Consider the following 26,489-nt stretch of genomic DNA (forward strand, 5'->3'; position numbering starts at 1 on the left):
GGGGGGGGAAGGAAAGCCAGCTTAGTATAGATTCTAGTAAGTTCTATGGATCCAGCAACAGACTTTATGTCTGTCATCTGAGGATGAACCTAGCAAAAGGTGAAAGGACCAACAGGTATGAATTTTTCAGTCACAGCTATATACGAACACCCACATTCTAAGGTTGAGAGTGGTTGGTTGGGATTTATATTGGTGGAGGAAATATACAGATGAAAAAGACATACTAATCTAAGTATTACATTACAATTCCTTCTAGTTCACAAATGTCTCTTTTAGGTAAAGCATTGATCCTGAGTTTTCAAAGGCAATGTCAACTGAGCATAAGCTCTGGAAGTTCTTACACCAAAGCTGAAGACTTGCAGTATAGGTCCAGTGTATTTATCATCTAAGCACCAGACTTGCTAAATCTGGAGAAATTTTTCACCAGGAGGCCAGCAGAGAAGGGTCCTAGCAATTCTTAAGTATCATCTACTAAAATGTAAAAGGGCTATAATCTCTATCACTGTAGGGAACATCCAAATCAAGGAGACTATTTTTCTACTGAAGTCTTTTTTTTTTTTTTTTTTTTTTATCCTGGGACTCCATTCTAGGAGCATAGGGCCACATCCAGTAGGCAATGGGTCGCTCAGGGTCACCCAGCTGGGAAGTGTCTGAGCCCGGATTTGAACCTAGGACCTTTCGTCTCTAGGCCTGGCTCTCAATCCACTGAGCTAGCCCAGCTGCCCCTACTTTAGGTTACAGTTTCTTTAGCAGATGTAGTTTTTACAGGGTGGGGCTGCTAGCCCCACGCCCAACCCTCCTCCTTTTTCATCAGGGCTAGGGACCTTCCTTAGCCCAGGAGTGGTACTTCTACTGAAGTACAGAAGAATAATTAATAAAAAAAATAATTTGATGATGATGATGGTTACTTAAAAAGCTAAATTTGTTTGAAATAACTGGCAATCTGTTTGGATAGGTGGGCCCCTTTCTTCTGTCATCCTTCCCCATGCATCCCATCCAGAGCTGTCAACTTGATTAAAGGGAAGATGGTCTCCTGTTAGGATGAAGTACCTGCAAACCATTTTCTTCCCCATCCCCCTGAAAAGCCCACACAGTCAATCCTCTCCAGAGGACTAAAGACAAGGAGAAGGAAAACAGTATTTACTGAAAGCCGCCGACGAAGCTTGGTAAGTTCGGTTCTCAGTCCCAGTGTCCACCGGGAGGTGGAAGGTACCTTCAGTGGCACAGGACGATGAGGTCTGGGGCCAGGCCTGTTTCATCAGCAGCGTGGCTTAAGTGGAGACACAAGAGAGGCATTAGGCAGAAGCCATCATACATCATACAGCATCCCCAGTTGGAGAATTTAAATCCCTACCTTCTCCCACCCCCACCCCTATTTCAAAAGCATCTTGTTGAATGAGAATCCTATCAGAATTTCCTTGGAGTAGGAGCTTCCTAATTCAATGAAATAAAGACTGGAACACTGAGATAAAACTTACCATCATGGGGTGGGCTTGTACATTTAGCTAGGAAGGAAGAAAATATGCCCCTGGTATATTCTTTAGAACCATTATCTATCTATCACTACCTAGTACTTAGATAATATCACTAATTTAAGCCCCAACTAAGTTGATGACTTGCTATCTAAATATACTGTGTGTACTGTGATCCACATCATTTACTCTTCCCTATACCTTGAAAGTCCTCTTTATTAACTGCAGCTGAAATTCTCTCTATTCTTTATGACTTAGCTTCAATGTTACTCCTTCCAGGAAACTTCCTCCTTTAATCTTTGACTCCTAACCATCCAACTAACTAGAAATTACTTGGTCCACTTTATTTATATCTCTTTTGTGCACTTATGTTCTATTAAAGTTACTTTTACAGTTCTATTACAAGTTACACATGTACTTGTGTACATGTCATTAATAATAACAATAATGCTCTCATATTTATATGGGGTTTTAAGGTTTACAAAGTAAACAACAATTCTGTGAGGTGGGCAGTGCAATTATTATTACTATCCCCATTCTATAGGTTAGGAAACAGATTTAGAGAAGGAAAGTGACTTATTCAGGGTCATTTAACTAGTATTTGAGTCAAGACAGACTCTCAAGCATCCTTGCCTTTAAGTTCAGTACTATTTATATGACATCCCACTGTTCCCAATTATCAATGAGGTTCTTGAAGGCAGGGATCATGTTTTATCTCCTGAGCACAAAGCCCTGTAGAGAGCAGGCACTTAACACAAACTTACTAAGCTAGAATGTACTGAAAGGTGGATATGTTGTGTGTAGGTAACAATATGCAACAGATCCAAGCATCTGAACGTGTATTAGAACAAACCACAAGATCATAGAGCTGAAAGATACTTAGAAAAATCATTCAGTCCAAACCCCTCATTTTTCAGATAAAGGAACTGAGACTCATACCACTCTAGAAAAGGGAAAATGACTTGCCCATGGACACATAACTGGTTAAAGGTAGAGCTGGGAGTAATAATAATAGTTATATTATTTATATAGTGTAGAACCTTGTTCTTCTGATTCCTAGTTTAGGGCTCTTTCCACTACATGCCAATCAATCAAAGGATCTCAGAATTGGAAAGTACATCAAGTCATCTAGTCCAATACAAGAATTCTTTCTACTATGATCAATCACACTCTGAATAAAATGGGTTCCCTTTGGGGATGAATAGTCTTTTTGAGAGCACAAGGATACTTAATAGAAGACTCCCATACAGTAGCACATGAAAAGATTTATAATTCCAGACAGTTCTCTTCAAAATGCTTTTAGATGACATACTAAGACCTGAAAAAAGTACATGAACCTTATGACATTTGCCATCAGAGACCTTTTCAATAAGTTATACCCAGTGAAGAATTCTCTCACATCATCAGATTTACTTCTTTCTGTGGCAAGATTTAGTTCACTTAAATAAACTAGATCTCTAGTCCACTCATAAATAGATCTAGTCTGCTCACCTCAACTCCTCTGTTCTCTACCTCTCTAAATCCAGCCTATTTATCTCTCAATGGACTTATCTTACTAGAACCCATGTGCTGATTTCATCAACTGGTCCCCTCATCTTACTAAGTCCAATCTGTTCCCCTCATAACATGGCAGAGTGGGGAAAGGGCTGAGTTTGGAATCAGAAGATCAAGCTTTGATTCTCAAGTCAGCTAGTTAATTAGTACACGGAAATTAAGTAACCTGGATGATATTGGGCAAATCATAGAAACTCTGCTTAAAGTCAGCCTCCTCATCTGGAAAGTGAGGGAGATGGATTAGACATCTCTCAAGTCCCTCCTAGTTCTAAACTTAGGAATCTATTAACTTTCCTGAATAAATCTAGACTACTAACATCACTAAATCTAGTCCTATCATCTCCCTGTATGTTACTCCCTTGCTGAGCCAAACCTAGCCCCTCCCCAATACAATCCATTTATAATTCCTTCTAATGAGCTCACCTGGAACCCCCCAGTCCCTTCGGATTGCCAGAACCCATCCCTTTATCTTAGAAGACCTAGTCCCTTTACTTGGAGAGATCTATCTTGTTTATTTTGGCTAAATCTAGTCTTTCCCCATAGACCAGTTTCTTCATTAACCTAAATCCAATCTGACCTTAGTTTCCTTACCTTAATAGATAATCACCTAGCAAGTCCTTTTACTTATTCAAGATGTAGTCCACTGAAATAATTTTACTTAGTCCACTTGCCTAGTTGGAATTAGTACATTTATCTGGGTAGATCTTGTTTGTTTATCTAGCTATCATCTATCTTTCATAGTCTCCCTATCTAAATATACTATGATTCAACACTGAATTGCCTGAGAAAGATTCCAACTAAAGTTTTCAGAGGATATATAGGGGCAGGGCTGGGCAGGCAAAGCAAGGACCAGGATTTCAGACTATGGGGATCTAGCTAGCTAAATATCCGAGGTTAGAGTGTACAATGAGTTTATAAATACAAGATGCCCAGTGAAAAAAGAACTTTTGAGTTCAAGCAGTGGTTCCCAAACTTTTTTGGCCTACTGCCCCCTTTCCAGAAAAAATATTACTTAGCACCCCCTGGAAATTATGAAACTATTTGTTGAATTCTGAATAGAATGTAATACAAAAAAAGTGTGACCATCACTGTCCCCCTGGATCGCTGCAACACCTACTAGGGGTCAGTAGCGTCCACTTTGGGAATCACTGAGTTCAAGGAATCAGGTATGGTTGGAAGTTAGTTGAGCAAGTCTTGATGGTCCTAGAGTGGCAGGGTCAAAGAGACGGACAAACAAATAGGAACACTGAGGACCAAGGATGATGCACAATACTGATCTCTTTATAGAGATGATCGACTCAAGACACACAATGAGATGTACATTTTTTGACATTGCCATTGGAGAAATCTGTTTTGCTTGATTATGTATACTTGTATATAAACAAGGAGTTTTCTTTTTCTTAATAAAGGAAGCAGGTAGAAGGGAGAGAAAATAATAATTGAAAAAAATTAATCTAAAAACAAAAGAAGTTGCTTAAAAATTAAGGTTTATGTGCATAACTATGTTAAGATGGGACTCAAGCCTTTAGGATATATTTAGAATCTATTGGCAGCATCACCTTCCTATTACTTAGTCTGACAGAGAAGGAGAGAAGTGAAAGATAGGACCACAAGTGGCCACCATTATAGAACTATTGGGCAAGGGTTCAAAGTTCTATCTACTGATTGCTCTTTTACCAATTTAAACACATTTATAGATGTAAACTGTATACTCCAGGGATATTAGGGACACCAAGTTGCATCTCTAATCTTTTTATGTGAAGAAATTACCAGAATAACTCCTTGAGTGACATAAGAATCAGAGGAAGATCCAAGATGATAAATGTCTTAAGGTCCTTTCTGGACTAATAGGTCTGATTTGAGAGGTGATTCCAAAACAGCTCTCTGTTGATCTATATCAGTGATTCCCAAACTGGGCGCTACCGCCCCCTGGTGGGTGCTGCAGCGATCAGGGGGGTGGTGATGGCCACAGGTGCATTTATCTTTTCTATTAATTGCTATTAAATTTTTTAAAAAAATTAATTTCCAGGGGCAGCTGGGTAGCTCAGTGGAGTGAGAGTCAGGCCTGGAGACAGGAGGTCCTAGGTTCAAACCCGGCCTCAGCCACTTCCAGCTGTGTGACCTTGGGCAGGTCACTTGACCCCCATTGCCCACCCTTGCCACTCTTCCACCTATGAGAAAATACACCGAAGTACAAGGGTTTTTAAAAAAATTAATTTCCAGGGGGCTAAGTAATATTTTTTCTGGCAAGGGGGCCAAAAAAGTTTGGGAACCACTGATCTATATCATCCTAGGAAGAGAGGATTAAGAGAGGAAATCTGAGAAGAGAAGTGGATACATTTCAAGGAAGTAAAAGCCTTCTGTACTGGTCAGTGGGACCTTGTTTTTAAGTAGCCTTGACCTCCATCTTCAATAGTCCAAACAAGTATGGGAACCATCTAAAAGGTTATAAATCAGATAGTCCCATCATGGATGCTTAGGCTGACTGAAGCCCCAGTGTTGGTTTAAGGAAGAAGTGGGGAATGTTTGCAGTCATCACAAAAGGTTGAAGATTCAAAGAGGAAGTGTGCTCAGCTAAGGATATTCCCTATGGCCAGCTGCCTTCTGATTCAATACTGAAGCCTGAATCTCAGCTCAAAAACAGATTCTCACCTCTATTTTAATCCTTCAGATATTAGCAGTCAAGAAAACCTGGTACTGATTCCATTGTGGCCTTTTGGTTTACACTTGAATGGATCCCAATTCAGACCCTACCTATTTTTCCCAGGGAGAACTACCCTTTCCATAGCAGGATATGGCAGGATTGTGAGGAAAATGAGGTGAACCGGAGAAATTAATTTCTTAAGAAGAACACAGACCCACCATCTAGGTCATTTTCAATTTTGTGGCAAATCACAATGTTGAGGTCATGAGATATTTTTAGGTGAACAAACCGGAACCAAAAGCCTGACTAAGGCATTCTATCTTCGAATCCTTCAAAGGTTAAAACTTGACTAAGGAAAACCAAAGTTACAGTTACATACTGTTAGACTGCCATGATCTCTGAACCAGGTTTATCTTCAGAAAACTGAAAGTTGAAAGACTCTGTTAGACTATAAGCTCCAGGAGGTCAGAGTCATGTCTTATCCAGTCTGTGAATCTTTCCGCCTAGCACTAGCATAATACTCTTCCGAGAAGTAGATGCTTAGTAATGGTTACCAGGGAACACTAAGAAAGTATAGTCGATGATGCAAAATTCTACTCCCCTATGAAGAGGTCTGACCTGGATATTTCCTTCCTTCCTATGTAGTCACAAGTTGACCTCCGGAGTATAATGGGCCAGATTAAACATCAGTCCAGAAGCCCTGGATCTCTCTACTCTGACCTGTCTATAGGAATTTTCAGAAAAGAGGGAAGCCAATCTTTGTTATCAGCAGTTGCTACCTTCCTGTTCTAAAGTTTGAGTGCCTTGCCTCACTATTGATGCTAACACAAAGGCTGTAATTAGGCTTACCTCCTCTTCAATGGCATTACAGTGACATGTTGGGATTAAAGTGGTTATGTTAGAGTGTTTGACCAGTGTTTAGCATAGTGTCTAAAGCAGTGGTTCCCAATCTTTTTTGGCCTACCGCCCCCTTTCCAGAAAAAATATTACTTAGAGCCCCCTGGAAATTATGAAACTATTGAACTCAGAATAGAATGTAATACAAAAAAAGTGTGGCCATCATCACCCCCCTGGATCACTGCAGCACCCACCAGGGGGGTGGTGGCACCCACTTTGGGAATCACTGGTCTAAAGTAAATGCTTAATGATTTATATTCATTAACTTGAGAGAACATTCATATTTTGGTAGTTCTCTTGCAGAAAGACAGGGTTCGAGCTGGAGAGAAAGGCTGTGAACTTTGGGGTAAAGGAAGGAGAATGGGGATCAGTAGATAACTGCCATGAGGAAAAGATAAGTATGCTATAGCTGAACGCAGTAAAGCCAAAGGAGAAGAGGCTGAATGACAGAAACAAAAGGAGGGTGTGGAAGTGATGCTAGGGAACAAGGAGTATGCCTAATCCTCTATCACAGCCAGTGGGAGGCGACATAAAAGAAGGAATATCCAGTACATGAAAGATGGGTTTCCATAAGTGCCAGAAGACTGAAGAAGAATAAGAGCAAGATGTCCAAGATGAAAGAAAATGTATTAACTCAGAGGCCACTTAAGCTAACCTCTTTATCTTATAGAGAAGGAATTGAGGTTCAGAAAGGCTAAAAAACTACCAAGAATCACAGTGCTGAGGCAGGATATGAACCCAGGTTTTCCTAACAATACAAGTCTAGCACTGTTATACCATCAATGGTTTTCCCTTAGATAGATGTGACTGTGCATCATTGGAAATGTAGGAGTAAGAAATAGAAGTTGGTGCTATGGCAGAGGTCTAGGGTAGATCATGTGGAACATCTAGAGCACAGATTTTTTTTTTAACCTAGAGTCCTTTTATAAATTTCAGAGATTCTGTGAACTTAAGTGAGAAAATAAATTATATCTTTATTTTCCTAACTTATGGCTTCCTTTATCATCCTATATATTTTATTTTATGAAATTAAAAGCATGATTCTGAAAAAGGGCCCATCCATAGGTTTCAACTGACTGCCAAAGGAATCCATGACACAAAGGTTAAGATCTTCTGATCTAGGGTAATGAACAGAATAGTCCATGCTAGACCAAAAACTAAAAAGAGACATGAAGCTTGAGGCTAAAGACACAAGACCATGTAAGTGTCAAAGGAAAATGTTGTTTACAAGCATCTTCAGAAAGCCTAACTAGAGACGCTTCCATATAGGAGTTGAGAAGCAAATTCATGGGTTATAAAATATCCAGCAGTGAGGCTAGGTTTTGCTGATGTTGCTAAGTTTTCTAGAATACTAATTCTTCCTTGAAACTGGTTTAGAAGGCTTTTGCTTTGGCCCTGGGGCTATCACCTTTAATAATTTTTTAAAACTTCATTGATCTCCAAAATGGGTACATGATTTAGACATAAAGGGTAATACCATAAGCAGATTAGGGAAGCATGAATAATTTACCTGTCAGATTTGAGGATAAGGGAAGAATTTATGGCCAAACAATAAAAAGCATTATAGGATATAAAATAGATATGTTTGATTACATTAAATTAAAAAGGTTCTGTACAAAGCCAATACAGCAAAGATTAGAAGCAATTCATTAAAACTGTGTGTGTGTGGGGGGGTTAATATCAAGTTTTTCTGATAAAGGCCTCACTTCTCAAATATATATAGAAAACCGAGTCAAATTATAAGAATATTGGTGAAAAGGCAGTTTTCAGATGAAGAAATCAAAGCTATCATTAGTCATATAAAAACGCTCCAAATTACTCCTTATTACAGAAATTATATTAAAATAACTCTGAGGTACTATCTCACACTTATCAGATTAGCTAATATGACAGAAAAGAAAAATAATAAATGACGGATGAGATGTGGGAAAAAGGACACTGATGTACTGTTCATGGAGTTGTGAACTGATCCAACCATGCTGGTTGGAAAACTTTGGAACTATTCCCAAAGGCTATAAAAGAATGCATACCCTTTGATCCAACAATACTACTGCTACTAGGTTTGAATCCCAGAGACTTTTTAAGAAGGAAAAGGACCTATACATATACCAAAAGATTTAGAATAGTTCCTTTTGTGGTGGCAAAGGCTTGGAAGTTGAGAGGATGTATATTATTATAATGGAATACTATTGGGCTATAACAAATGACAAGCAGGACGCTTTCAGAAAAAACATGGAAAAACTTCCATGAATTGATGCAAAGTGAAGTGAGCAGAATCAGGAGAACATTGTACATAATAGCAATATTATAACAGTGACTGTGAATGACTTAGCTAGTCTCAGTAATACAAAGATTCAAGCCCATTCCAAAGGACTAATGACAAAAAATGTTATCTGCCTCCTAAGAAAGATCTGATTAAGTTTGAATGCACATCAATGCATACTATTTTTTTACCTTCTTAATTTTTTTTCATGTGTTTTCTTTCACAATATGATTACTATGGAAATATATTTTAAATGATTACACATGTATAACCTATATCAAATTGCTTGCCCTCGCAAGGAGGAGAGAATAGGAGGGAAGGGAGAAAGAGAATTTGAAACTCGAAAATTGTTTTAAATTAATGTTAAAAATTATTTTTATAATTAATTAGAAAAAATAATTTAAAAAACTCATTGATCTCTAAAGTATCAAACTTCCTAACCTTCTTCAGTCCTTTGCTTGCTTAGCTCCCTGGGTCCAAAGAACTACCATACTCAATCCTCAATTATGTGTCTACTTTCTTGTACTGTGTTATTTAGAATTTCTGGGGTTCTATTTAGAAGTATTAAGCCTCAAGATATGTAGATATATGACAACTTCCTGTGGACATGTGGGGGACTTTGAGACTACATTTTTCCATGGTCCAACGGGTTTCCTGTTTTGGATGATATCTTTAAGGTAAAACCTGGCTTTAAATATAGGGAAGTCAGTTGGACTTCCTCTTTGCTACCTGAGCTCGCTCCCTGGGAACGTAGAGGAGTAGGGAAGGTACGAAATGTAATGGCGGAGGCGGGATTTTAAAATAGTCAGGCGTGGTCTTATATATTTTACCAACATGGCTATGGTAATTAAAATATTACTTTTCCTCATAATATCAGCCTTTATCATTTTTAATTGCTACAGTACCACTATTAGAGCTAAAGGTACTCCTTCTCTCTCCCTTTTCTCTTTTGCTTCCACATACTCCAGACCACAAGAGTATATTTTCTAAGATTTAGTTACAAAGGTTGTTAGAAGGAAAGCATTTTTTAAAACTCCACAGTCCATGCTAAATGGCACTTAAACTTCATACCTAACTTTTAAATGAAGTTCCCTTGGTTCATGGCTATCCACAGGATCCTTGATTTATAGGCAGAACAATAGTGACTGACCCTCATTGTCACAAGTGGAGAATGACTCTTTCACCTCAGAATGCTCCCATGCTTCTTTTGTGATTCACCTACTTAGGTATCCTAGACTGAACTAATTGGCTATTCTATAATTTCAGGTGCTCTCTTATCTAATTAGGAAGTCTTCTGATTGCATGGTAGATTTAGGGGTGAGCCTAAATAAATAAATCTAAAAATAACATCTCCTGTACTAGAAAAACTAGCAATAGCAGTTAGAGAAGAAAAAGAAATTGAAGGTATTATTAAAATAGGCAATGAGGAGACTAAGCTATCACTCTTTGCAAGATGATATGATGGTCTACTTAAAAAATCCTAGAGAAAAAAGCTAGTAGAAATAATCAACAATTTTAGCAAAGTTGCAGGATACAAAATAAATGCACATAAATCATCAGCATTTCTATATATTTCCAACAGCAAGAGATAGAAAGAGAAACACCATTTAAAATCACCCTAGACAATATAAAATACTTAGGAATCTATCTACCAAAACAAACAGGAATTATACGAACACAACTACAAAACACTTTCCAAACAATTGGAAAAACATTGATTGCTCGTGGGTAGGACGAGCTAACATAATAAAAATGACCATTCTACCCAAATTAATTTACCTATTCAGTGTCATACCTATCAAACTACCAAAAAACTTTTTTACTGAATTAGAAAAAACTATAACTAAGTTCATTCAGAAGAACAAAAGATCAAGCATATCAAGGGAAATAATGAAAAAAAAAAGTGAAGGAAGGTGGCCTAGCAGTACCAGATATTAAAATATACTATAAAGCAGCGGTCATCAAAACGATATGGTACTGGCTAAGAGACAGAAGGGAGGATCAGTGGAATAGATTTGGGGTAAGTGACGTCAGCAAGACTGTCTATGATAAACCCAAAGAGCCCAACTTTTGGGGCAAAAATCCACTATTTGACAAAAACTGCTGGGAAAATTGGAAAACAACATGGGAGAGACTAGGTTTAGATCAACATCTCACATCCTACACCAAGATAAATTTTGAATGGGTCAATGACTTGAATATAAAGAAGGAAACTATAAGTAAATTAAGTGAACACAGAATAGTATACTTGTCAGATCTATGGGAAAGGGAACATTTTAAAAACAAGCAAGAGTTAGAAAAAATTACAAAATGTAAAATAAATAATTTTGATTATATTAAATTAAAAAGGTTTTGTACAAACATAAACAATGCAACCAAAATCAGAAGGGAAACCACAAATTGGGAAAAAGTCTTTATAACAAAAAACTCTGACAGAGGTCTAATTACTCAAATATACAAGGAGCTAAATCAATTGTATAAAAAATCAAGCCATTCCCCAATTGATAAATGAGCAAGAGACATGAATAGGCAATTTTCAGATAAAGAAATCAAAACTATCAATAAGTACATGAGAAAGTGTTCTAAATCTCTAATAATTAGAGAAATGCAAATCAAAACAACTCTGAGGTACCACCTCACACCTAGCAGATTGGCTAAAATGATAGCAGGTGAGAGTAATAAATGTTGGAGGGGATGTGGCAAAATTGGGACATTAATGCATTGCTGGTGGAATTGTGAACTGATCCAACCACTCTGGATAGCAATTTGGAACTATGCCCGAAGAACTCTAAAAGACTGCCTGCCCTTTGATCCAGCCATACCATTGCTGGGTTTATACCCCAAAGAGATCATAGATAAAAAGACTTGTACAAAAATATGTATAGCTGTGCTTTCTGTGGTGGCAAAAAACTGGAAAAGGAGGGTATATCCTTCAATTGGGGAATGGCTGAACAAATTGTGGTATATGCTGGTGATGGAATACTATTGTGCTCAAAGGAATAATGAACTGGAGGAATTCCATGTGAACTGGAAAGACCTCTAGGAATTGATGCAGAGTGAAAGGAGCAAGGCCAGAAGAACATTGTACACAAGAGACTGATACACTGTGGCACAATCAAATGTAATGGACTTCTGTACTAGCAGCAATGCAATGACCTAGGACAATTCTGAGGGATTTATGGAAAAGAACATTACCCACATTCAGAGGAAGAATTACAGGAGTGGAAACAGAAGAAAAACAACTGCTTGAACACATGAGTTGATGCGAAAATGATTGGGGATGTAGACTGGAAATGACCACACCAATGCAACTATCAATAACATATAAATAAGTCTTGATTGATGACACATGTTAAAACCAGTGGAAATGTGAGTTGGCTATGGGGAGGGGGGTGAAGGGGAAAGTAAAAACATGAATCATGAAACCATGGGAAATTTTTCTAAAAAAATAAAATATTTAAATAAAATAAAATAAAATAAAATAAAAAATAAAAATAACATCTCCTTAATTATCTGCAATCTAAATTCACCTTCCCTAGATGGGAAAGTCAAGAAAGTGCCAACCAATAACAGAGTGGTTGTTCTCATTACCTCAAAAATAGAATTCAACAAAGAGGAGTAAAACCTAGCTTTGTTTACAGAGTGGCCAGATGTTTTCTTTTATGCCAAGATCCTCCCCCTACTCATCTAAGATTTTTAATGAGCCATCCAGACAAACCTATCAGATATGGGTCTAGTTTTCTGGGTCCCTGAGAGAGCAAATTGTGGTGGGGGACCCCTACACTCTTTTCTATTCATCTGTGGGTGGCAGGAAAGAGTTGAAAGACTGATCTGATCAGGTCAAATTGCTAGGACAGCAACTATAGATAAAAACTAATTAGACTTATGTTGGAAAGTGTGGTTCTCAGGCTTTAGTTATCTCTAATAGTGAATGAGAGCTACAAGTCTCCTCACAACTTTATGAGTACAAAGAAACCCCAAAACACAAAAGATGATTGAGAACAGATTTTTTTGCCTTCCAGGGCCCTCATCCTGGTTGCAGGCTGAGTTTCCTGCTGTGAAATGGCAGAATCCTTGGTAGGCTACAAGAAGTAAATACCAATTAATTAAATACCCTGAAGGATTTGAAAGTGTTCTCTGGCTTAAATACTTGGGACCATTCATCCTAATGCACCTAATGTATCCAAAAAAGTATTAACTACTAGCTCTAAATATCAGACCCATGCTCTGACAATATATTGGCCCAGATATTCTCAAAGGGCCCAGCTGTGAGAATCTCAGATCAGAGGCAAATAGCGTTGAACATGGAGATTTGAAACAGAAAGCAAAACTGGGTCATGACCAAGGAAGAATAGTCAAAAGGAAACCAAGAGGCCAGGAGGTATTCAAAAGGGCATATTGAAAGGATTGCTAAAGGTGCTTCTGAGAATGAAGGTTATTTTTGACTTTCCAGAGCAACTATAATATTTGGAATGACAAAGACCAGACTAATATCTCCAGGATCTGATATCTCCTGTCCCCTATGGCCTCTGTTGACCATGCAATGGGGCCTTCCCAACTCTTCATTTCACTAAGAAAAAAAAATTGAGTCAAAAACCCATTATGCCTTTGGAAATTTAAAATAAAAAGCCGCTAAGTTAAGGGTATAGGTAGGAGGACAATGACACTGTCCTCTATTGCCAACATGATAAAACGAACTCTTTTTTCTTGGCATTCAAGTGTCTCTATGACTTAATTCCAACCATTCTATATATTTTCTATTAAATTCCTTTTCTGTATATACTATTTCATAATATTCTATAACTTCTTTTCTGTATGTACCCTATTCTGAAATTGATCAAACTAGAATAGAGTGTGGTATAGTGGAAATGGCAATAAACATGATGTCACTAAGCCCAGAGTTCAAATCCCAGCTCTACCAATTAATGTGTGACCTTGGGCAACTGATTTAATTTCTTGGGCTTTATTTTCCTCATCTATAGAATAAGGAGGCTAGAACAGATGATCTCTAAAATTCCCTGTACCTCTAGTTCTAGTAAACCTATGAATACTCACTGTTTCCTAATCTTATCATACTGCTTCCCACTTTGTGCATTTGTATAGGTTGACCTTTGTGCCTAAAATGTAGTTCTGATCCTCATTCTACCTGTGGAAACTCTGCCTAGCTCAGACTTTAGCTAGGAAGCCTTTTCCTAATCAAAACTGAAAATGTCATCTCCCCTACTCAAAATTACTTTGCAAGGATCTCTCACCTTTTGTGAGATGTGTTAATACCATCTACCTGGAGGATCCTAATTGTTTTTCCCTTGCTCTTCTACAACTTGTCTGTAATCTTGAAAGCAAGAACTATGCCAATTTTCTTTTTTCTATCTCCAGTACCAAATACAGATTATAGAGTAAGTACTTAACACACGGTTACAGTTTTATTCTCATGAATCCAAATAATTTGGTAGCAAGCTGGCCATGCCAGGTATGACTTTAAGAAGATCAATATGACAATATGATGGAATCTCAGATACTACAGGGACCTCAGAAATCATCTAATCCAGTTCAAATCTTAGCAGGACTTCTTTCTAGATCCCTGACTCATCCAAGTTCCATTTAAGGATTCACAGTGATTAGGCACCCACTCTGTAACAAGATCCAAAGGTTAACAAATGTTTCTTCATGATAAGCTAAAACTGGCTGTAACTTCTGCCTACTGGAATCATACAGATCAGGCTTAATCCCTCATAGACAGTCTTTCAGATGCTTGAAGACTATCATATTCATGATGGTCTTTAAATCACCTTTCCAAGTTAAACATTCTCATTTCCTTCAGCTGATGTGGCACAGAAATCGTCCTACCTGTCAATATCCCTTCTAAAATGTAGCACTCAGGGGCAGCTGGTGGCTCAGTGGATTAAGAGCCAGGCCTAGATGTCCTGGGTTCAAATCTGACCTCAGACACTTCCTAGCTGTGTGACCCTGGGCAAGTCACTTAAACCCCATTACCTGGCCCTTACCACTCTTCTGCCTTAGAACCTACACACAGAATTGATTCTAAGACAGAAGAAGGTAAGGATTTAAAAATAAATTAAAATACAATTTGACACTCAGAACTGTGTACAAATTCTTTAGATATGATCTGACCCAGAGGAAAAGAAGTCTGAGCAGATGTATGTCTTTCAAAGCTAAGGATTAACCAGGCTTAGCTCTCTCTTTTCTGGGGGTATAAGCAGCTGTCCAAGAGTCTCTTTTGGAACTTACTGGACTAAAGTTTGGCCACAGCAAATCTGAGGGACTTGGGAGTTCCTTGACTCTCTTTAACAGGTGCCTTGCCAAGGGGCTTATATGTAATATTTTATTTTTAACCCAGGTCAAAATTCATATATTTCTCTGAGGAGCAGTCAAATGTTAACCAAAGTTAATCAAATGCAATAACTAGTGAAGGAACACTTACTGTGTTGCAAAGCCCTGTGCTAGGCACAGTGGGAGATCACAAAAACCTAAGACATGATTCCCACACATAACCAGTTCACAGTCTCTACTGGGGAGAATGAGATACACAGACATGAAATGGTTGAGAAATAAGATAGCTTATTTACTAATAAAAACAATGAAAGACTACTAATGTTCAACTACTCTTTTTAATAGGAAGCAAAGAACAATTGAAGCTCAATGAACAAGACACTTACATTCAAATCCTAGTTCTGCAATTTACAGGCTGTGTGACATTGGGCAAGTCATTTAACTGTTCTCGGCTTCAGTTTCCTCACCTTTAAAATGGGGATTGTGTTATGCTCACAATCTACTTCACGGAACTGTTGTGAAGAAGGTGCTTTGTAAACTGTCCAGGAAAGGGATCATGATTATTTGGAAATGGCATCTAAGGGGAGGGACTCCTATTTCAGACAAACAAGAATGGCTGCCACAGACAGGAAGGCAAACTGTGTTCTCTGGCAAGCAGAAGGGATGTCAAAGAATCAGAGACTACAGAATGCCAGAGCTGGAAGGAACCTTAGAGATCATCAAGTCCTATATCTTCATTTTACAGAAGAGGAAAGAGAGCTAGAGAAAATGCCTTATCCAAGGTGATAAAGGAGTTAGAATCAGGTCAGATTCTGGACTAGATATTAGATCTACTGACCTCTGGACCACGGTTTTTTGCCTAAAGGCAAGGACCTGGACCAGAAGACTCCTTGAGGTCCCCATCAGCTCTAAGATCTGTGATTCTATGATTTCCCTGAAGCATTGAGATCACAGGAGGGAAAAAGGACCCAGGGAGGGAGTGCTGACAATAAAGTCCCAGAGCAGAGCAGAGCAGTGGGAGGAGTATCTAAAGAAGACAATAATATTAGAATGTTAGGGTTAGGAGGGACCTTAGAGATCATCTAGTCTCACACCCTCATTTGACATCAGAAGAAACTGATAACCAAAGTGGGAAAGTGGCCTGTCTAGGGACTGCTCCATTCAATTCCCAACAACCTAAGTTGTTAAAAGTTTTAAACTTTAGTTTAACAGTATAAGGACTGCTTAAGGACATTATGAAGACTTTTTTTCCAACATTTTCTCTACTAGCTTTAGGTGGTGGTGGTGGTGGTGGTAGTGACTCAAATTTATATAGCACTTTATGGTTTTGAAGACATTCATTATCCCATCCAACCTCACAACAACCTTGGGAGAGAGGCAGAGAAGGGATCATTATTTTCATTTTATAAAAGAGAAAACAAGTTTTAAAGAAGGAAAGTGATTTGATCAAGGTCACAGTAAGCTGAGACTTAAAATTCAAGTCTCGTGGATTAATTATCTATAAAACTGTCAAGGGAATTCAATGTATGCTGAAAAGTCAGGGCAACCTAAAGGCAGCTGCCAGTTTCTCAAAATGAAGTGAGAGAAATGGGGCCCAATAGATCCTCACCATTCTTCATCCTCAACAGGCCTAGCCTTTAGTTGAGAGGCCCTACAGCTGGGTTTGGTAGGGAAGTGAAGGAATGTTAAAAGTCTGTGAAAATAGCAGCTGTGCTTCAATGCTGGGGTAACCTGAGTTCTTAGTTTATTTTCCTCATTCTTCTCTTGACTAATTTAACCCGCTATCACCAACAGTTCCCAATGGAAAATAACTTTCTTAGGGAAGGAGGCCAAGCACCTTCCTATCTGTATGCCTAGTGAATCAAGATGTTATAGATGGAAGGATCCTTGAAGGTCCCGAGGTTCAGGCCCTACCAGTGCAATATGTGCCTAGAATTTAAACCTATAAATTATTATAAAATAAATCTATTATCAAATCTATTCCTCCACCCAGATATAAATTCATTAATTTACTAATAGAAATAACACCTCCCCTTTCTATAGCACTTTCCTCACAACCATTCTATGCACCAAAAAGCATATCACTATCTGTATTGTGCAGATGAGGAAACGCAGGATCAAGGTGAAATGGCCACATAACTAGAAGTATTAGGGCTAGGTCTTGAACATTGGTATTCTGTATCTATGACTTGAGCTCTTCCTATTACGTTACACTTTTATAGTCATCCTAGCCAGGCAGAATGATCTTCCTGAAGAATAGAAAGGGCTCAATGGATAAAGAAAAGGAAAAAAAAACACTCTCTTGAGAGGTAACGAACTGGGGGTAGAATGAAGAATGAGAGTAATGGTAAAAGCCTTGCACTTTTAAGCCAGAAGATCACAACTAATTTGCTATGTGATCTGAAGCAAAACCATTTCACCTTGATAGACCTCAGTTTCCTCATCTGTGAAATGAATGAGTTAGTAAAGATGATCTCTAAGGTCCCTTCCAGCTTTAAAGCTTTTGATTTTAAGTCACAAACTCACTGAACCTCTGTTTCTTCACCTATAAAATGAGAATAAAAATAATACACTATCTCCTAAAGCTGCTATGAGCATCAAAAGAAACAATGTCTATAAAGCACTTTGGAAGAGTCAACCATTATTATAGTGTCATTTGGTATTATGACTGAGGACAGACTGGGGTAAGGGGGCTGGGAGGCTCCTTTTGGTTCACTTGGTAAGATTGGTTTACTATCTCTCAAACCCATAATTCTTCATCATTAAATAATTAACTCACTAGTGCTTTCCTCCAGGTTTGTTTCCCCCTCTGTACAATTAAGGGGGCTAGACCAGATGATCTCTAAGTGTCCTTCTAGCCCTAAGGTTCTAGGACATCCCAACATGTTTTAGGTTCCTCCACGGGCCATCTGAGGGATCCCCTTGCCCAGCTCTGTGGCTTCTGGGGGTGGAGTGGGGAGAGGAAAGGTGAAAGGGCTACTGACATAATGAGAAAATACATTCATAGGCTATAATACAGATGAGGAAAAATAGTTCTCCTACCATAAGCTGAATGCAGGAACTGAAACTCTGTTGGACAAAAATGTTAGTTGAAATTACCGCTAAGAATTTGTGCAATGATGTATATATCTCATCTATGTAAATATACTCTTTTAGAAACAGCAGTTTAGCCCAGTGTGCAATTTCCCCAGAGGACTCAGGGAGAGGTAATTCTGAAAGCTGGAAAAATGACAGAACTACCAGCAGCAAGAGCCTAAATGTATCTATTAAAACATTTTATATGTTCAAAACCACAGCTCAGTAAGGAAAACACCTTCACTGAGGAGTAATACCTTAGTAGGTCAATTTGGCCTGGTTCACAGAGTCATAGAATGTTAGAAAAGGAAGGGTCTTTAAGAACATGGCATGTTAGACTACAGAACACAAACTATCAGAGCTAGAAGGGACCTTAGAATACAGAATGTCATTCCCAAAAGGGTCTTTAATCTAATTCCTTAATTTTACAAATGAGGAATGTGAGGACCAAAGAAGGAAAGGTCCTTGCCAAAGATCACCAAAAAAAATTAGTTCTCAAACTGGTATTTAGTCCATTGTTTTTTCCAGACTATTTCTGTTTGATTTGATACAGGCCAAAAGGTTTTACTCAGGCTTTGTGTATTCTATTTTCACTTTTGATCCCAACTTAGTTCTCTAACCCAAAATATACCAGCCGACCTCAAGAAGAAGGGCTCTGTTTTCAAAAGTCCAAGGATTTATTCCCAATTCTGCCACTAACTCATCTTGTGACCTGGGTACATCAATTTTCCTCTCTGGGAATCCATTTCCTTCTCTGTAAAATGAAGGGGTTGGACTAGATGGTTTTCTATGTTTGCCTTCAATTCTGACATTCTATGATTTTGATTATTTTGCCTCCCACTGATCAGAAAGTAAAGAAATGGGAGTAAGCTGAGAAAGCTTTCAGTAACAAGTAGTTTTCAGGATGAACCATGAAATATAAGGTTATCTATGTCTTCTGCATTCTTGGATTAAAAACATCTGGTTGAAAACTGCTTTCATGTAAGCACATACACTGATCTCCTGGAATGATAAGAAAGTAGAATTTCAATCCCAGATCTAATTTTCCCTGAAGACTTATTTCCCCTTAAGTTCTGATTTGAATATTCCTGTGAAAAGGCTCAGTCTAATTGAGAACTTGAAGGACAATCCTCTCAGGTCCTGGAACATCTCCCTCATCAGTAGGTTAGAGCCAGTATTTGCCCACTAAATCTCAGAAATACTGAGTGCTGCAAATTAGGACTTGTTTTATTGTTTGTTGATTGTCTAGACTAGTGTTAATATTATTAGATCAAGCTTAAAAGTATGTCATGCATAATTACAAGGCTTCTCATCCCCCCAGCAGGCTGTTAAACATTTCTAGCATACCCTAGATCTCCTCTCCAATAAAGGGGTTGGTCCCTCACTTCTGAGGCACGATCCTAACAGAGAGAGTTGTGGTCCAGTATAAAGGGCTCTATACTAGAACTCAGAAGATCTGGCTTCTAGTCCCAGCTCTATAAATCCCCTTGCTTGGCCTTAAAGAAATATCTTCTGCTCTGTCAACCTCAATTCCCTCACTTGTAAGAAAGGAGAGAAGTAAGAGGCAGGGGCTGGGCTTAATTGGTCTCTTTAAGTCCTTCCCAGCTCTGACATTCTGTGTTTTAAGGTCTCCTCAGCTCTGATATTCCATGTTCTAAGATCCCTCTAAGCTCCACATAATGACATCAATAGAACCGAAATGATTTCTATTTCTTTGGAGCTTTAAGATTAACATGGTACTTAACACAGAACAAGCCTGTGAGGTGGATGGTGCAGGTATTATCCCAGTTTTACACATGAAGAATATGAGGCTCTAAAAGGAAGGAGAAGTTAAGGAGGATTAAATGACTTCCCCATTGTTACAGGACCTATAAATGCCTGAGGCTAGTCTAGTCTAGTCTTTTTCCCTCCAAGTTCTGTAGCTCAAGTCCTTTCTAGTTCTGACCTTTAGTGTCCTTAGCTATGAAATGGGAATAGCAACACTTGCACTACTAGGCTCAAACTCAAAGAAGTGCTGTCTGGAAAGCACTTTGCAAACTTCCAAATGTTATAGAAATATGAGTTATTTTTCTCTATCCTAAGGTTTCTTCTAGCTTTAACATCTATACGTCTATGTTTCAGGATGTTTAATGTGCTAACATTCAATGACTAATTGAGATAATGAACAAAAAAATGCTGGGAAAAATAGAAAACATTGCACACATCTAAGATGTATTTTCCTCAGTGAGCTGTGTCCCATTTTCAGTCTATCCATTTGTAGTAACAGTGTTTCTCTTTGCGAATAATGACCAAGTCAAAGCAGTGGTTTGAAAGCTAGATATATTTAGACTCTTTGATGGCAAATCTCCAACATCTATACACCTGTCAACATATTCAATGACTATATATATTTCTCAGCTGAGATCTTAAAAAAGAAGGCAAAGAACTGGCTTCATCCTTTTGGGGGAAGGATAGGGACAGGGTCAGGATTTCTTTGAAACATGGGCATATGTACCAAGGAATACACAATTCTTCCCATGTCTGTATGTACTGTCTTCATTTCCCCAATTCTTGCCCACCCCAGGGCCTATCTCGCACCCTCTCAGATACACTTAGTGCTAGGGGCCTGGGTAGGCCTGAGACCTGAGCACTTAGAATGGAAAATAATTTTTCCAAGCTGAACAGCATGGGTACTGGGGCTTTACACCCCATCTTTCTATCCCCACAAGTCAACCTTCTGCCTCCTCCTTACCTGGAGCATAGCTTGGGCTATTGGTTGGATACAAGCTGGGGTTGTAGGTTGGGGCAGCTGTTGGGTAACCAGTAGGGTAACCTGCAAGGAGAAAAAAGAGGTTAACAACAAGATAAGCAGAAAGAAGAAGAGATTCTGTGGTGTATCCACCAACAACCTTTATCTCTCTGTCACATACTATGTGAACCCACACACATCCAGGCACAGATTCAATTCTATCACAGTAAGATCAGATTCCAATGAAAATTTCCAATTAACAAAACATGTCAATTTTGTATTATTGTTTGTATTATTTTTTCCTGTGAAAATAAAACAAGAGATATTCCTAATCTGCATATCTGTATGTCAGATTTCAAGCAACCTCAATTCTATTAAGCAGCTTGTGAAACACTCAGTAAGCCCTTTCTAAAAAAGAGTAGCTGATAGCCTTAAAAAGTACATGTGCTTTATCCGATATGGGGAGAATAGTTACAGCTGACAGCAAGGGAGGAGAGAAGAAATGCAGTCTAAGAACCAATTGTGCAAGGGCAAAGAACTCTGCCCAATTCCAAAGTGCTTGAAAGTAGCAGATCCAAGTTTCACAACTAAATTTCAGAAAAAGGATGCTGATTCACAGAGACCATGGAAAAGTAATTATATGTGAGCAATAAATAGGCCTCTATTTTGAAGAGGAAATCTGAGATAATGATTTATTGAGTGTCAACTAGCAAGATATCCTATTGCCAATATCCAAAGATTCCCTTGATTTTGTTGGAGAATTCAAGGGAGTGTATGAATCCTAGGCCAGCCCGCAAAGTAGACAACGGATAAAAGAAACATAAGTGAGAGGTTCAGAAAAAGGATCAGAACAGAGTCTACCAAGTCTAAGATGGGGTCTTCTATAAGGATTCAGTCCCTATGTGGACAGCATGGGAGGAGAAATATGGATGGGAAAACACTGGTGCCTAGAACACAAGAGGTACCTAATAAACAATTGTATTGAGCTATGAAGTTTCAAAAGGATCAAAGGACCCTCAAGTCATTAGCCAGACAAAAGCCAGAGAGCCATGGGAGATAAAAGAAGAAAGGAATTGGGGTTGGGGGCAGGAGGGGTGATGTAGAAGGGTGGTAGTGGGAAAAGATGCTTGTTTGCCCAAAGACTGCTGAGAATTGAAGAGAATTGTGGTCAACACCCCTAACTTTCTGTCCAAATATAACTGCAGAGAGGGGCTCTCTCATGTCACAACCTGTCCCCACAAAGACAAACTAGGACTCCTAGTCAAAGCCCTGAGTGAAAAACTGTGTGACCACAGGAAATTTCTTATCCTTCTAGCCTCAGTTTCTTACTTTTAAAAACAGGAGTAACAAAGAGATCATGGGGAAAAGACTTGTACAAAAATATTTATAGTGGCACTTTTTGTGGTGGCAAAAAATTGGAAAATAAGGGGATGCCCTTCGATTGGGGAATGGCTGAACAAATTGTGGTATCTGTTAGTGATGGAATACTATTGTGCTGAAAGGAATAATGAACTGGAGGAATTCCATGTGAACTGGAAAGACCTCCAAGAACTGATGTAAAGCAAAAGGAGCAGAACCTAACGGACTTCTCTGCTAGCAGCAATGCAATGATTCAGAACAATTCTGAAGGATCTATGGAAAAGAACGCTACCCACATTCAGAGGAAGAACTGTAGGAGTTGAAACACAGAAGAAAAACAACTGCTTGAACATATGGGTTGATGCAGACACGATTTGGGATGTAGACTCTAAATGACCACCCCAGTGGTCATATCAATAATATGGAAATAGATCTTGATCATTGATACATGTAAAATCCAGTGGAACTGCGCATCAGCTATGGGAGGGTAGGGGGAGGGAAAGAATATGAATCATGTAACCATGGAAAAATATTCTAAAAAATTTAAAAATTTAAAATTAAATTAAATTTAAAAAATAAATAAAAACAGGGGTAGTTACATTTGCTCAAAGCATCTCACAGAGCTATCAACAAAAATGAGCATATGAACAATTATTAAAATTATTAAAAAGGCAACTCCCTATCCATCCAATTCCAAATTATTAGGCTCTATAATGGGCTGAGGCCAAGGTTTGGGGTTTGTGATCTAACTGCCCAACAATAATGCCCTATATTTCTTGTGGGGCATTATTGCTGAGAAATGTGGCAGGCACCTCAAGAGGATTACTGACAAGACTATGTGTGGAAAGTGTTAGGAATCCCTCTACTCCTGTCCAGACAGTTGGTGAGTGCTGGCCCTGAATCTCTCACCTGGTGAAAGTGCTTTCAACATTGTCCAACCCTGGTGAGTATTGTCGGGTCAAAAGGATTCTCAGGTCAAGGAGAAGAATCAAATGCAGAAGATACATATATACTCCCAAATGCATCAACAATATTCCCTCAGAAAGAACATGAAATATGTAGCTATGGGAAAATATTCAAAATAAAAACTTTAAAAAAATAAAATTATTCATAATTTGGGTTTAAAAAAAAAGAATATTCCCATACCTTTCTGTGCATTACTGCCTCATTAAAGGGGTTCTGCTTTGATAAGAAATCAAGACCAGCTGGATTAAACTGGGCCAAGGAAATGGCATCAGCAGGGAAGGTCAAAGTATATGGCTTTCAGGAAAAAGCTAGGCGTGTTATTTGTGATTGTAAAAAGCTTACCCTCAAAGAAAAAAAGAAGGGGAAAAAAAGCTTGCTTTCTAGAGACTTTCTTTATATAGACTTGCACACAAAAAGCCAAAGACATACACATGCACATAAGATCCCAGAAATATAGGATTTAGAGCTAGAAGGACCTTAAAGATCACCTATGAATCCAACATCTACAGAAGAGCTGCCATTGCCAGATGTGGCTCTGAAGCCTTATATGGACAAGTCAGCCTTTCAAAATATAACCCCCAGCAATCCTTGGGCAAATAAGCATCTTTTGCCATTGCTATTCCCATTCTTCCTTCTTGTATCTCTCATCATTCTCTGATTCTTCTCTGGTGAATGACCAATTCCTGGGACATTTTCCTAAGGGTTGTTCTCTAGATCCTACCTTTCATCATTACTTATTTGTACATGTCATGTCTCACTTATTAAGCTGCAACTTCTTCAAAGACAGGAACTATCGCATTTCAGCACTAGGTCCACAGTGTTGAACACAGGACCTTTTACAATGGAGATAACTGATGTTTGTTGCAAATGAAGATTCTACCAAAAATGTCTTTCTTTTTTTAAAAAACCCTTACCAAAACAAACAAACAAACAAACAAACAAACAAAACACCTTACCATCTGTCTTAGAATAAGTATCTAAGTATTGGTTCCAATAAAGAAGAATGGTAAGGACCAGGTAATTGGGGTTAAATGCCTTGCCCAAAATCATACATCTAGGAAGTATCTGAGGACAAATTTGAACCCAGGACCTCCATCTCCAGGCCTGGATCTTTATCCTGATAGAGCCACCCAATCTTTTTCCCCCCTCCTTTCTATAGTGAGGAGTCCCCCTAGTCCAGAGTGGAAATTTATTATATATTTAGTATTTTCTCTAGGAAAAGACAGGAGATTAGAGATGTAAGTTTCTAAGTAAGCTCTACAGAAACACTGAAATGTCTTCAGCTCATATTGTCTAATAGGTTCAGGCTGCATGGAGTTCCTAATGCTTTATGAAAGGAAGTACTAAAGAAATCCTCTATTTCTAGCCTGATGATTAATGAGGCAGCTCTTGTTCAAAGCAAACTCGGGCTTCCATTCTTACAATTTATTAATATGTACAACTTCCCAAAACATAAATTAAAAAGATCTAATAAATCATAATCCTGGATTGTGGTAGGCTGAGGCAGGAAAGGAAAGGACAAGGAAAACAGCATGGCATTCTTTTAAACAAGGACTTTATTCTATATCAAAGAAGAAATAGGCAGCTGGGTGGTACAGTGGTACAGGATAGAGCTCTACACTTGAAGTCAAGTAGAATTAAGTTCAAATCTAGCCACACACTAGCTATGTAAGTCACTTAACCTCTGTCTGCCTCATTTTCTCCATCTGTAAGATGAGGATAATATCACCTACTTTCCAGAGTAGCTGTAAGGATCAAATGAGATATTTTTAAATCTTAAAACACTGTGTAAATATCATTATTTTTAAAATTATATATATGTACATATATATAATCTCCCTTCATTAAAAGTCTCTTCTGATTCCATCTCCATCTCAAATCCTATCCCCATTGGGTAATAACCTTTCTTCTCAGGCCTTACATAGTATTTTCAGATAATGATAGAATCTCAAAGCTGAAAAAGAATTTGGTGACCATCTAGTCCAGCTCATACTTAAACAAAAATTCTATCCTTTAACATACTGGATGAGTGGTCATCCAAGCTTTGCTTGACAACCTCTAATAATGGGCCCCCATTTCCTCCTACAGCAATGTGTTCTACTTTTAGAGTCATCAGAAATCATTAGAACCTTTCTCTTCTTCACACCAATAGCACTCTCACCCTGAAGATGCTGTGATACTCATGGCCTTAACTCTGACTGGTAAGTAACATTTCATGAAGAATCAAAGTCATTCATGCCTACTTCTCCCCAAGCTCAGCTCCTGACTCTCCAGATTTCCACCTTGCTCCAGCTCTAGCATCTCTCTCTTAGAGTTCGGCCTTCTTTCTAGCTCTCTTTTAGATACTAACTTCCTTCAGCTTATAAGTTTCTTGAAGCCAGGGACTATCTTTCTGGACTTATATTTGTATTCCTAATGCTCAGCACAGTGATTAGCATATAGTAATTGCTTAATAAATGCTCTATGTATCTAGCTATTTACCGGGATCTTTCAAATATTACTGTTGCATCCTCTAGGTCAGATGGGCCAGTTTCTTTAATTATCTCCTAAATTACTTGAGCTATCAACTCCTTATTAGCCATTTTTGTTCTGTCCTTTCCAGTCCAAATATCTTTTGTTGTTAATAAAGACAGAAGCAACATAAAATTTAGGGAGCTATCTTTGGTCATATGGTCCTATTTACTCACACATTGGCCTTATGTCACCTTTGTTCCTCCTCTTTTTTCCAAAGCAGCTAGAAAATAAGCTTCTCTTTTTGCTGTTCTTATTTTATTTACCAGCCTCTCTTCACAGGAACTACCTTTATAGAACTGTGCCATTTTTTCATATTCTTCCTCAGCTACCTAACCCTGCTTGTTTTGTGTCTTCAGAATTTCATTCTTGAGTGCTTCACAAGTCTACAGAATTTTCTGGGCAGAATTCAAGACTATGGGATCCTACCTAAAGTCTCCCTGAACCTTTTTATACTTGCTGGCCCAAAATCTAGGGTGCATGTCAGACTACGCATACTTTTAAAAATTATTTATTTTTAACATTGTTTGAAAATTTTTTTGAGTTCCAAATTCTCTCCCTCCTGCCCCTTCCCCATCCACTAAGAAGGCAAACAACATATCAATTACACAGCAAAATCATGCAAAACAGATTTCCACAACAGCCATGTTGCCAAAAAAAAAGTGAAAAGTAAAAAAAATACTTCAATTTGTACTCATAGTTTCAGTTCTCTCTGGAAGTGAATAGAAT

General features: G+C 38.4%; 1 protein-coding gene across 1 annotated transcript in view; it reads right to left on the reverse strand.

Annotated features, from left to right (window-relative positions):
• Positions 1–23,214, reverse strand: part of FAM168A (family with sequence similarity 168 member A) — a 55,932-nt gene extending 32,718 nt beyond the window's left edge. Inside the window, exons 1-4 of the mRNA XM_044668913.1 lie at positions 23,193–23,214; positions 20,928–21,008; positions 18,164–18,190; positions 1,145–1,270 (exon numbers count right to left, since the gene is read on the reverse strand). Of these exons, the coding sequence (XP_044524848.1) occupies positions 1,145–1,270; positions 18,164–18,190; positions 20,928–21,008; positions 23,193–23,214 (256 nt within the window). The remainder of the gene's footprint in view (positions 1–1,144; positions 1,271–18,163; positions 18,191–20,927; positions 21,009–23,192) is intronic.
• Positions 23,215–26,489: the final 3,275 nt, after the last annotated feature.

This window comes from Gracilinanus agilis, chromosome 3 (genome assembly GCF_016433145.1).
Source record: "Gracilinanus agilis isolate LMUSP501 chromosome 3, AgileGrace, whole genome shotgun sequence".
In the NCBI taxonomy this organism is placed as follows: domain Eukaryota; kingdom Metazoa; phylum Chordata; class Mammalia; order Didelphimorphia; family Didelphidae; genus Gracilinanus; species Gracilinanus agilis.